At 41.8% G+C, this 13300-nt stretch overlaps 1 protein-coding gene across 1 annotated transcript in view; it reads left to right on the top strand.

Moving 5' to 3' along the window:
• Positions 1–1164: 1164 nt before the first annotated feature.
• The window catches only part of CDH26 (cadherin 26), a 53781-nt gene continuing 41645 nt past the window's right edge, over positions 1165–13300 (top strand). Inside the window, 3 exon segments of the mRNA XM_017891220.1 lie at positions 1165–1484; positions 11613–11669; positions 12871–12975. Coding sequence (XP_017746709.1) covers positions 1416–1484; positions 11613–11669; positions 12871–12975 — 231 coding nt within the window. The 5' untranslated portion in view covers positions 1165–1415.

The following is a 13300-nucleotide window of genomic DNA, read 5'->3' as shown; positions in this document are numbered from 1 at the left end:
GAGACAGAGTCTCACTCTGTTGCCCAGACTGGAGTGCAGTGGCGCGATCTCAGCTCACTGCAACCTCCGCCTCCTGGGTTCACACCATTCTCCTGCCTCAGCCTCCTGAGTAGCTGGGACTACAGGCACCTGCCACCACGCCCGGCTAATTTTTTTGTATTTTTAGTAGAGACAGGGTTTCACCTTGTTAGCCAGGATGGTCTCGATCTCCTAACCTTGTGATCCGTCCACCTCGGCCTCCCAAAGTGCTGGGATTACAGGCGTGAGCCACCGCGCCCCGCCTTGTGAAGATTTTCTCCTGCTCTGTGGGTTGTCTGTTTACTCTGCTGACTATTCCTTTTGCAGTGCAAAAGCTCTTTAGTTTAATTAGGTCCCAGCTATTTATCTTTGTTTTTATTGCATCTGTTTTTTGGTTCTTAGTCATGAAATCCTTGCCTAAGCCAGTATCTAGAATAAGCAAAGAAAGTTTACCTTTTATTTTATCTGTTTACTACTTTAAACAAGGTAATGTGATAAAAAGGTCATGTTAAGGTAATTAGGGTTAATGTATCACAGATTGTGTTTTAAAACTTGCTTATTGCAACCTTAAGTATTGGTATAATAGAATCTCCAATTGTCTTTTTCAGAATTCTAATGCAAAGACTCCCAGGTTGCCACAGAGATCCCTGTCCACAGGGAGGCTCTTTCCCATCTCTCCTCCCTCCCACTTTAATTCCAAACTCGAAAAGGCAGATTAATCTAAGCTTAAAAGAGGTTTTAGTAGAAATAATTTGCAAACCCCAGAGCCCTGGGATATTGTTGGAATAACGATTTTTCGTGCTTTGGAAAGTAAAAGTTGTTTTTTTCTTTTCCTTCATTCTTCCCCATCCCTTCCCCTTAATAAAGTTATCATTCTTGCAGTCATTTTCTAGTTTTTTTGTTTGTTTGTTTCAAGAGGATGGGGGTTATAGAAAAGAGTCACTAACATATCCTCCTATAGAAAGAGATGATTGGGCCTTCTATTTGGAAGGCCTAGAACAAACAAGGAAACAAAGAAATAAATAATTCTACCTTCCAATAGGTGCTGGTTTCACTTCCCCTGGCTGAGCTGTTGTTCCTGAGGTCAGACCCCAGCCAGTCTTTTGTGTACGTGCAGGACCATGGTGGCTTCAGTTCCTACCCCACCCTTCCTAGGAACTCTACTTGTGGCAAACGGATATTCAAGCTTACAAGTCCGCCCTCCCCACTCTGATAAATGCAAGAAAAACTGAGAAGGGAGGAGCAAGTTGGGATGAAAGTGTCTGGGCCTAAGTGACCTGGAAACCACTGGAGAAGAAGCTGCTGACTGAGAAGGAGGTGTATGGCTCCGGCGGGATCCCCAGCTTGGAGGACTGTTTAGCAGCTGCACGTTCTGGGTCTGTCTTGGGTATTCCCATATGGCCATGAGATCCGGGAGGCACCCCTCACTGCTGCTGCTTCTAGCGCTGCTGCTGTGGCTGCTGCAGGTGAGCTGGTGAGCTGAGCCTGGAGCCTAGTGCTCAGGTGCAGGGAACTGAAAGCAAAGTGCAAGCTGGCCCTGCCCCTTCTAGGCTAAGGGAGGTGAGAGGGACTGAGTGTGACCTGCTGGGACCCAGGGCTGGCTGTCTTGAGAATGGCTTAGGTAGTAGGGGCTCTGGATTTATATAAAGGGAAGTTAAGGGTCCTAGGCTGTTTGGGGCAACAGTGGGAGCTGGAGAAGGGACTTGTTTAAAACTAATTTATATAGCTCACACTATTTTTAGTGAGGTTATTTACATCAACACGTACGAGTTCTTTCTTTGTTTCTTTCTCCTTTTGTTGACACAGGGTCTGGCTTCATCATCCAGGCTGGAGTGCGGTGGCATGATCAAGGCTCACTGCAGCCTTAACCTCCCAGGCTCAGGCTGTCCTTCCACCTCAGCCTCACGAGTAGCTGGGACTACAGTCACTCACCACCATGTCTCGCTAATTTCTGTATTTTTTATAGAGATGGATTTTCACCATGTTGCCTAGGCTGGTCTCGAACTCCTAAAGTCAAATGATTTATTCGCTTTGGCCTTCCAAAGTGCTGGAGTTATAGGCATGAGCCACCTCACCCACTCAACACACAATTTTTTTTTTTTTTTTTTTTTTTGAGACAGAGTCTCGTCATCCAGGCTACAGTGCGTAGTGACATCTCAGTGCACTGCTTCCTCCTACCAAGTTCAAGCAATCCTCCTGGCTCAGCCTCCCGAGTAGCTGGGACTACAGGCGCATGCCACCACACCCGGCTAGTTTTTGTATTTTTATTAGAGACAGGGTTTCACCATGTTGACCAGGCTGGTCTTAAACTCCTGACCTCAGGTGATCTGCCCACCTCAGCCTCCCAAAGTGCTAGGAGGACAGGAGTGAGACACTGTGCCCTGCCAATTTTTATAATGATACTTCTGTTCACACTTCACATAAGATTGAGGAAATCTCAGTTGTCTGGATCCAAGGCAATTTGAGCAAACCCATGGGGATGGAAGGGCTAAATCCACTGCCCCCAGTTGCCACTGTTTAAATGGGAATACAAACTACTGGAGTCAGGATTCAAAACCTATGGGCTTGCTCTGTTTGTATGTAGAGTGGACATGTGCTTGCTGGTTATGATCTGCTTCGTTGGCTTTCTGCAGGTAGGGAGAGGGAATCATTTCTTCCTTTGAATATCAGCTGAGGGCGGGAAGCAGCACAGTGGTTGCTAACTGTGAGCTCTGGACTGGGCTGCTTGGCGTCCTGACCTAGGCTCCTTCCCAGCCAGCTGGGGACCTAGGCCAGCTTAACATTGGTTCTTACCTTGGATCAAGTTGAACTCACCTATGGAGCTTCAAGGGATCTCAGTGCCTGGATTTTGCCCCCGAAGGTTCAGGTTGAGCTGATCTGGGAGTGCGCTGGGTGTCAGGATTTTTAACATAACCTTGTTAAGTCTATTTCTCTTCACCTGAAAATAGAGCTAGTAATTGAATTTATCTGAGCCAGTGGTTGTAACAGTGAATGAGGAAATGTGTAAAAGCCCTTGGTACTGTGAAAGCTGTCAGAATTAAAATGGAGTTCCTTATATTAAAACACACACACACACAGAGGCACAAAGCCTGATATATAGACACAAAGAAGGTTATGCAAAGGGGGTTCTCACATTTGTGGGCTTGATAACTAAAACTATCACAAAACTGCAAAATAACAACTTTGCACAAAGGCCGTTAAAACCTTACACAAAAAATACTTTTTCGAAGAAATCTTCCCAGCAACTTTTTGTGCAAACTCAGACCAGTGTCACCCTTGCTGTTGATCTTTGTAGCCAATGACAATGATTTCAAAACAATGATATAATCCTTGTTTTTTCCTTTGAAAACCTTTATCTTTCTTTGCCTCCCTGACTCTGCACATCGTTTACCATGGCACACATATTCCCATGGCAATGTCCTTTCCCAAATAAACGTCAACTTCTCTTAGAGAATCTCTCTCTACTAGTAAGTTCACAGTTCAGTAAGGGCCCAGTCAATGTGCTCTTACGTCTGTGTCTTTCTGTTTTTCTCATCACAGTGAGAATGGTTGGCTGTATTCACTCAGAGCTCATGCTAAAGCTATTTGCTGGATACCTGCTTTGGGCCAGGCACTGGGAATACACCAATAAACAAAAGAGGGGGGAAACCCTGTCTGAAAGTGGATAACTTGTTTGGTACCAGTTGCTTGAGGTTTGGAGAATTTTCTTGGTCACATTTTGCCATATCAAGAGCTAAGAGTTTCCTTAGACAGCACATTAATTTGATCTCCAATACTTTGTAGAAGTCCTTTTTAATAGCCCATGTTTGCATGGATTTGAAAATAGTCCAAATCAAATCCTGTCCCCATCCTTCCCTTGCTCCTGCTCCTACCTACAATGAGTCTGATCAGGGAACAGACCTGAATTCTCTTCCCTCTGGCATATGAGTGCAGTGCCAAAGCAAATGAATTGACTTCTGAGGGTGTGTCGGGTGGGGTGGGCAGTGGGGATGGGACTGTGGATTGTACTTCAGTTACTGATGACAGCAGCTTTATGTGGATTCCCGGGAATCAAGGCAGATGAAGAGAACATGATTCAATAGATACAAGAAGTTTTTAGCCATCCAAATGCTGGACCTTTAACTCACAAAGAGCTTTACACCTGGCAGGTGCTCAATAACTGTCAAATTGGCTATAAGTAGCATTCCATTCCATTCCTCTACATCCCCGCCCCCCGAATTGGCTTATTGCCATCTGTGACATCTGTAAGAGATACCTACCTCCCCCTGTTCAGCTCTCCATATTTACAAGCTGATACCATTTCTGCTGGAGCGCTATTGTGTCCACGGTAGTTTCCCTCTGAAATCCCCACACCCTTTCTCTGTAATTTAGACATGAAGCCAAATCACCAAGTCAGGATTCTGTTCTGCTGGCTTATGTCTTTGTTCTGGGTTCAGTGACAAGTAATGGCAAGCCAAGGAAGAGGAGTGTATTCCCCTTTCGTCATTTTCAGGCCTGAGAGCTCATATGTCCTCACCTTTGAGCTGTGGCAGGCTTCAAAGACCAGAGCGGAGGGAAGTTTTAAGAGAATGAAACTGTACAATGAGAAAAGCCACTTACGATTTTTTGTTGTTGGTGGTGGTGGCGTTGTTACCAATCTGGGAAATTCTGACTTGAGTTACATTTTAATAAATCATTAGCATTTATGCTTTTACTGAATTATTCTTTCTGCCCTTCATTTAAGTCCAACAGAGTGAGGGGTTGCAGAAGGTGAGGATAGTATGGTCAGAGGTGAAGCTGAGAGGGTCAGCAGGGGACAGAGCAGGTTGGATTCTGTCCTAAGAGAAGTAAAAACTCTGGGGGGAAAGGGGTGTGAGATCTGTGCTTTTAGAGATCACTCAAGCCTCTGTGCTGAGAATGTATTAGGAACATAATATTAGTGTCCTCAGACTGCTGAAACAATGAACCACAAACTGGTACATTGGCTTAAAATAGGATAAATGTACTCTTTTGCCGTTCTAGAGGCCAGAAGTTTGAAATCAAGGTGTCAGCAGGGCCAAACTCTGTCTGAAACTGGGAGGACACTCCCTGGCCTCTCCCCAGCTTCTGGTGGGTTGCTGGCAATCCCAGCTATTTCTTGGCTTGCAGCTACTTCACTCCAGTCTCTGCCCTTGTCATGACATGGCATCCTCTTTTTGTGTCTGTGTTTTCCTATCAAGACACTGCTCACTAGATTAGGGCCCACTCTAACCCAGTGTGACTTCACCTTAACTGTAATTCAGTTAAGAATTACATCTGCAAATAGCCTGTTTCCAAATAAGGTCCCGTTCACAGGTACTGGGGATTAGGTCTTCAATATATGCTTTTAGGGACACAATTCAACCCACCACAGAAGGATGGAATGAACGCAAGAGACCAATCATGTGGGTTCTCAAGGTGGTGGAAACTTTAGCTGTTTGGGGTGGAGACAGAGAAGAGCTGGCCTCAGGAAGTGAACTTGACAGAACTTGGAGGTGGGGATGAAAGAAGCAGAGGTATCAAGGATGACCTTTGGAATGAGTAGGTAAGTGTCTTTTGTGGTTGGAGAGCCCCAAGATGGGCAGGTTTGTGAGAATACAAGTATGCTATCAGTCTGGGACATGGAGGATTTGAGTTGCTTGTGGGAGATGCCAGTGCAAATGTTGTCTAGAGATTCGAATAGGAAAAAGAGGCGATACTTACGTAGCCCTTGTCATCCTGAGCACTTTGCGTGTGAGTGTTGTATGTGAAAAGGAATAATAATAGTACCTTCATGATTGGGCTGTTGTGAGGATCAAATACAAACATTCACTTACACGTTTTCGTATGTGGGGGGTGTGCATGTGTGTGCACAGATGAGGAAATACAGACTCCAGAGGATAAATTACCTGCCCAACACCACATAGCTGGTGAGGGGTAGATAGGATTTTTTTTTTTTGGGGGGGAGGGTCTCACTCTGCCGCCCAGGCTGGAGTGCAGTGGCATGATCTCCACTCACTGCAACTGCCACCTCCTGGATTCATGCGATCTTTCCACCTCAGCCTCCCGAGTAGCTGGAACTACATCACAGGCCACCATGCCTGGCTAATTTTTATATATTTTGTAGAGACAGGGTTTTGCCATGTTGCCCATAGAACAGGATTTAAACTCAGGTCTTCTAAACTTACAAATCCACATGCTTAACCAATACTTTATACTATCTGCATTGGCCTCTAGTCACATATGGCAATTTAAGTTAATTAAAATTAAGCAAAATTTAAAATTCAGTTCTACACTAGCACTAGCCACATTTTAGGGGCCCAATTAACCACATGTGGCTAGGGTCTACCACACTGGCCAGTACAGCAGGGACATTCTCATATTCACAGAGATTTTCCCAGGACTGCTGTGCTCTAGAGCCCAGAATAGAGATATTGGGTATGGATTAAAAGAATCTCTAGAGGAATCTCTCATAGGAAATTCTGTGATTTCTAGGATCCAAATTCTCCCTGAATGAAAGCTTAAGAGACTTTCCTCATTGTCCAAAAACAAACAAACAAAAAAAGAGACTTTCCTAACTGTCCAATTTCATTCTTTTAAAACCTCTCTCCTCTCTGGTCTTTCAAGCTTGCCCCAGCCCCAAGCTGAGGACTCATTGGCTGTCAGGACTGGAAATGACCAAAGAGGGAAGAAAGACCCCTTTCCTATGGCTTCTCATTACTTGTCACTGAATCTGGGACAAAGACATAAACCTGCAGAACAGAGTCCTGGATCCAAATTCTGCTGATTTTTAGGACCCGAATTCTGCTTAAATAAAAGCTTGCATTTAAAATGAAATATTTCCAAGCATTTTTGGAAAGAATGATTTCTATCTAGACCTCTTAGCTCTTTAGTATCCTGTACAGTTACAGATTACATCTTCATTCATTCAGAGAATTTTCTCCCAAAAGATGCCATGGCTGCTCAGCCAGGCCAGCCTGAATGATATTGGTTACATGGCCCAGGTCCAGAGCCATGTGTCAAATCACGTGCAGGGTGGACCATGCAATCATATGTCTGCCTGGCCCCCTCTGATAAAGTGGTTTGGTGGACATGGTAGCTGAGGGAACAAGCATCTAGAAAGCACCACCACCGCCCCCCTCCCCCCAGGCCCACCGCACCGCATTCTAGCAAGCATTATGCAAATCTTCTGAAAGATTTTCTCTTTGGACAGACTGCCTAAAATTGGCACAGATGAGAAATATAAGAGCACTTACAAAATCATTACAGAAAATATAACAATTTCCATCTTCCTGCATCACCCAGATGAGAGATCTCAAGTTAATTTCTAAGGCTTGCATAAAGAGAGGAGAGATGAAACACACACAACGATGTGAAATTTAAGGCATCTCTGGCAAAGTATAAGCATCCACCATTTCAAACCTCTTTTTGAACACTTCAGCCAGCTCTTACATGACTGTCAACTGTGCCATTTACGTGTTATCATAATAAAATGAATTTACAGAACTTTAGTGTTGAAAGAGCCCTTAAAGACACTTTGTCTCATACCCTCGATTTTCAGAAGGGGAAACTGAGGCCCAGAGGGACCAAGAAACCTCAATATATTCCTTGTTAATAACCTTGGCCACCTGGAAATATACCTGTTTCAGAAACAGAATTAATTTCTTTATCTTTCACAAGAACTACAATTTTCTCCATTTAAAAATTATACACCTGGGTAGGCCCTTAATTTAAAACTACTGACATTAATCAAGAAGCATTCATTGTCTAAAAATATCAGTTTGAGATTTCAGAACTCAAAGAGTTTAAACATTCTTTTCCTTCAGGTAAATACATAGACATTTAACCTGGCCAGGAAACAAATATTATCGCTAGCCCTAATGCTAACAATACAGCCCAATAACATCACCCGCCCACCACCCACCGTGGCCTCTTGTATTGTAATGTGAATAAGGATAAATAAGGATAGATTCTGACGTGGACAAGGCAACCAGGGTGGAGGCACTGTCCCTGGTGATTTAAGTATCAGTCCTAGAGATTTGGCTTATGTGGGTTATATTTCCTGATACCATGGTCGATATTAAAACAGGGAAATTTTAAACATATTTCTCAATTCATTGGACATAACCATAATAAACCCATTCTATGGTAATAAAAATAGCACATATTTTGGAAAATATCCATATTTTTCCATAAATTCCATTTAGTGGAAAGAGTGGCACTATCTATATATTTTTGCAAATATTTTGAACGTCCAGCTTTAAAGAAGACAGCAGGAGTCTCCTCTCTGCTTCTGTATTCAGTCTTTTGTGAATTTGTTTGGTTGGAGTATATGAAGAAATTCTGGCCTCACGCAGATATTTGGAAAGGGAGGAATATTTTAATAACCTGAAACAGATAATTGTGGATATTTTTCTTTGATATTACACCAAAACTCAATACACTGTAATGTCTTAACAGTTATTTACTGTGTAGAATCTGAAACCATATCAATAAATTTTCCCTACTGTGTTCCATTAAAATCCACTGGTCTCTCTTGCACTCTGGATGACTCTTTTACCTGTGTGTGATTTTAGAACATGATTTGTTGATCGTTAGGAAGCCATTGGCTATTGAGTTATGCAGATATTTCCTATGTGGACATATTTCAGCCTATAAAATTTAAAAAAAATTGCTGTTATAATAAAAATCTTTAATTATTAGGAAGCTTTCATGCTCATATTGGCAGACACAAGTTTTCTAAAATTCTGATTTTTGCTTGAAAGCTTACATTTGTCAGTGGGAGCAGATACTGTGCGTTGATTGATTTTCTTGAAGTGAAAGCCTCACTTGCTCATCATCAAGGAACCATGTATCAAATTCCCTGGTGTGAATCATCAGTTTATTGGTTGTTCTTTCAAGTAAAATGGTGTTCCATTAAAAAAAAAAAAAAAAAAAAAAAAGTGGCCTGTTCAGCTGGAAACTCAAGCAATCACACAAGCACTTTTCTTTGAGATAAACCTTCTGCTTTGATGTGCAGCAGCAGTGCCCTGTACATACTTCCCATCCACTCACAAAGAGTATTTAAAAGATGTGCACTCAAGTGTTGCAATTTAAAACGATTTATTTATTTATTTATTATTTTCTTTGAGATGGAGTCTCGCTCTGTCACCCAGGCTGGAGGGCAGTGGCACGATCTGGGCTCACTGCAATCTCTGCCTAACGGATTCAGGCCATTCTCCTGCCTCAGCCTCCCGAGTAGCTGGGTCTACAGGTACCCGCCACCATGCCCGGCTAATTTTTTGCATTTTTTAGTAGAGATGGGGTTTCACTGTGTTAGCCAGGATGGTCTTGATCTCCTGATCCCATGATCCGCCCGCTTGGCCTTCCAAGGTGGTGGGATTATAGGTGTGAGCCACCGCACCCGGCCTAGAACAATTAATATTGTATTTACTGCTTCATCAGTTCTCAAGCAATTATAGTAATTGAGTAAATTACTGGGAGTTTGATACCACTGCCTTCATTTGTGTTCAGGCATGAGCAATTTCACCCACCAATGTTATTGTTTTGCACCATGAGTGCAAATGTCAGTCAGCGAAATAGGCAAACAATGCCTTAGTGTTCTTAGGAAAGCATTTGACCTTGTGGACTCTCTTACAGGGCTGTGGAAACCATACTTTGAAAATTGCTGCTACAGAGAAACTTTTCACATATACATGCATGTTTATTCCCATAGCATTTTTGATAATGAACTGGAACCAACCTAAATGACCATCACTAGGAGAATAGATAAATAGATTATTGCCTATTCATATGGTGAAATGCTCTACAGCAATGAAAATGAATGAACTAGAACTGTAGGTGTTAACACACATATCCTCCCCCAAAATGAAAAATCAATGATAAGTAAAAAAACACAATAAGTTATGGGATAATGCTTACTGTGAACCATTATTTAAAAGTCCAATCCAAAACCATAAAAATTACACACTGTTATGAATATATAGCTATGTCTTTGCACACACATACATATAGTGAAGGTTTAAAAACATGCATTGAAATGCTAAATATAATTTAGGATGAGAGTTACTTCTGAGGAAAAAGTGAGATGAGGGAGGGGTACACAGGAAGTTTCCATTTTATCTGTAACAATTTACATCTCAACACTTCGAAGCAATACTTTTGTATTAAGGTTTAATAGAACTAGGTGATGGGCATCATTATGCCATTCTCTATTTCTTTCTGTATGCTTAAAGCATTTTGCTATCAAATTTTCTTTTAAACAGGAAGACTGTATAGCAAGAAGAGGTTTTATTAAAAGTTTCATTTTTTTAAAGACAGACTTTCCCTTTTATTATAATTGGCAAGAATCTTAGTGCTAAATTGAATACCCAATCTTAGTTCATGAAATTGTTTTTTTTTGATAACTTTTTGTTTTGGTATAAAACTTGTAAGATTTAAAGAAAATACAAAGAATTCCAAAATACCCTGTGTGAAAATTCACCAGTTGTTCATACTTTTTGCCCCATTCGCTTTATTCTAGTCATCCTGCTTGCACACTGTCTCTCTCCCTCCCTACTCTCACACTTTTGTTTGCTGCTGGTTCTAACCATACATTGCAGGGCCTTTCCCCTTCCTTCCTTCCTTCCTTCCTTCCTTCCTTCCTTCCTTCCTTCCTTCCTTCCTTCCTTCCTTACTTTCCTCCTTCCCTCCCTCCTCCCTCCCTCCCTCCCTCCCTCCCTCCTCCCCTCCTCCTTCCTTCCTTCCTTCCTTCCTTCTCCCTCTCTTTTCAGATGAAGTCTCGCTCTGTTGCCCAGGCTGGAGTGCAGTGGTGTGATCAAATCTCACGGCAACCTCCGCCTCCCAGGTTCAGGCAATTCTCCTGTCTCAGCCTCCCGAGTACTTGGGATTACAGGTGCGTGCCACCATGACTGGCTAATTTTTGTATTTTTAGTAGAGACAGGGTTTCATCATATTGGTCAGGTTGGTCTCGAACTCCTGACCTTGGGGGATCCACCTGCCTTGGCCTCCCAAAATACTGGGATTACAAGTGTGAGCCACCATGCCTGGCCAACTTATCTCTTTCTATTTCAACAGTCTTGCACATGTATTTTTTGGAGGAAGGGAAAGGATTGTTGAGATATAAATTATAAATAAGTATTATCACTCTAAGTCATTATGTAAATGTAAAGTGCCATGTCTATTATATTATTAATTATTGTAAATAATGCCTAGAAAAAAGGGGCAAAAAAAGGAAAAGAAAATCCCACTTAAAGCTCATCATCAATTAATATTTGGTGTTATTTTACATGTGTACATATAAATACTCTGTGCTCATCCTGAATAAACAAGTTCTGCTGCCTGTTTTGTTAATTAACAGTAGTATTTTATGATTTTAAATGTCTCCCCACCATTGGTAATAATAAATCAGAATTCTTTTCATTATTTCTCCTATAGTTAGAGAAGAGAAGTGGTAATCATGAATTAAGATGTAGAGGTAAGAAATTCTATTTACCAAAACTAAATACAGAAGTTCTTTTTCTGCCATTTCTAATTCTAGATTTGTGCAACTCCAGGCAGTTTCCATGTGATTCTGATAAGTATATTCTCTACTGATTAACATTATTTTTATTTTTAAGGTCAGTATCGTTGACAGTGTCCAACAGGAAACAGATGATCTTACTAAGCAAACAAAGGTGAGGTTTGGAAATCAGTTTCTTAATAGATAAAATCAGTCTCTACACCTGACTTAGAAACAGAATTGCAGTTTGGAGGTCTTTAGTGCCGACCAATGTTTGGTTTGCAGAAAATAAAATAGTAACCACGTGTGGCCTTTTAGACTCTTGAGGGACTGCCAGAGAGTTGCAGATGATGCTTTTATGTCTAATTAGAATATGAGCAGCCTGCAAACATCAAAATTCAACTGTACACCACAAGCTTGGAGGTTTGTCCACATCACTTTCTTCTTTATGGAATTAGAATATATTGGACTTACTATTTTCCATTGCACCAGTCATGCACATACCACTGTGAGGTTTTGCCATATCCTCGTGCCATGTTGTGATTATTTACTTGGTATTGTTCTCTTGGTCAATTCACTTTATCATTAAGCAATTTTTTTTAAAAAAGAACTTGTATTTTTGTTGATAAAATTAATGTGGCTACAAACCAGCTTCACTTTTAACAGACGGCAACTGTGAAAATATATAATGCAAACAAAACAATGCTTTAATTTCGTGTATTCCCTTACCTGACACATATCTGAGCCAAAGATCTGAGTCTAAGTCACTCTCTTTCTGTTTGTGTACACGTCTGCACATTTGTTAAAAGGGATATTCGTAGACAGAGAGGCATTAAAGGTCTATCAGCACCTAATCATCAATAATTTCAGGAAGATTGAGAGATAAATGGAAGTGGGAAAACTTTCTCAACAACTGCTTGTATGTCTACTATAGGACAGCCATTGGCACATAGCAGACAGTCATCTTTAATGCTATGTCTGGATAGCTCCTAAAATTATCTCAAGAACCATGTCAAATCATTGGGTGGCGTCTGCCCCATGGTTAGAGATGACTCTTAAGCTTCTTGTACTTTTATGTTTGTTTTAACAGTAGGCGTGTACTGTTTCCTTTTTCTAAGAATCACAGAGTGTCACAGCTATACCAGAGCTTAATCAGTACATAATTCAAAGAGCCATTGGTACCAGCTTAAGATGACTCTTAAGCTTCTTAAGAAGACAGGCACTTGGATTTTCCAAGCTTAGGTGGCTGTTGTGGGGATGAGAGAATGCAGGCCAAATGTCAGCACAGGGCCTTTACATGAAGCGATGGTGTGATAAATCCTGGCTGTGAGCATCACTGCCATCCTTATTGTCATCATTGTCACTATAATTTCCAGGGAAAGAGCTACCAGCCTCTACAGCGATCCAAGAGAAGATGGGTTATCACCACCTTGGAGCTGGAGGAGGAAGACCTGGGACCCTTTCCCAAACTGATTGGTGAGGTGAGGTGCCTACTCTTAAGGAATGACCCCATCATGGCCTCTGAGTCAGCATGCCCTTTGGCCAGGAAGATTAAGTCTTGAAAGGTTTTTGTGCTAGTGAGGCCAGGGAGTGAAGGAGAGCATAAAGAGCACTGGCCTGGGGTTCAGGATGCCTGCGTTCTAGAACTCACTCTACCTCTACCTGGGTATGTGACTTTGAGCGAGTCACTTCTCCATGTGAGTGTCTGATGAGAATCTTATACAGCAACAGAGTGGTTAATTCCAACTGACAGGTCTGCTTTATTTGGCCCATGCAGAGGTTTTTTTTTTTTTTTTTTTTTTTTTT

Source organism: Rhinopithecus bieti, unplaced genomic scaffold (assembly GCF_001698545.2).
Source record: "Rhinopithecus bieti isolate Rb0 unplaced genomic scaffold, ASM169854v2 scaffold_20477, whole genome shotgun sequence".
NCBI lineage: Eukaryota > Metazoa > Chordata > Mammalia > Primates > Cercopithecidae > Rhinopithecus > Rhinopithecus bieti.
This window is presented reverse-complemented; position numbering and strand designations above follow the sequence as displayed.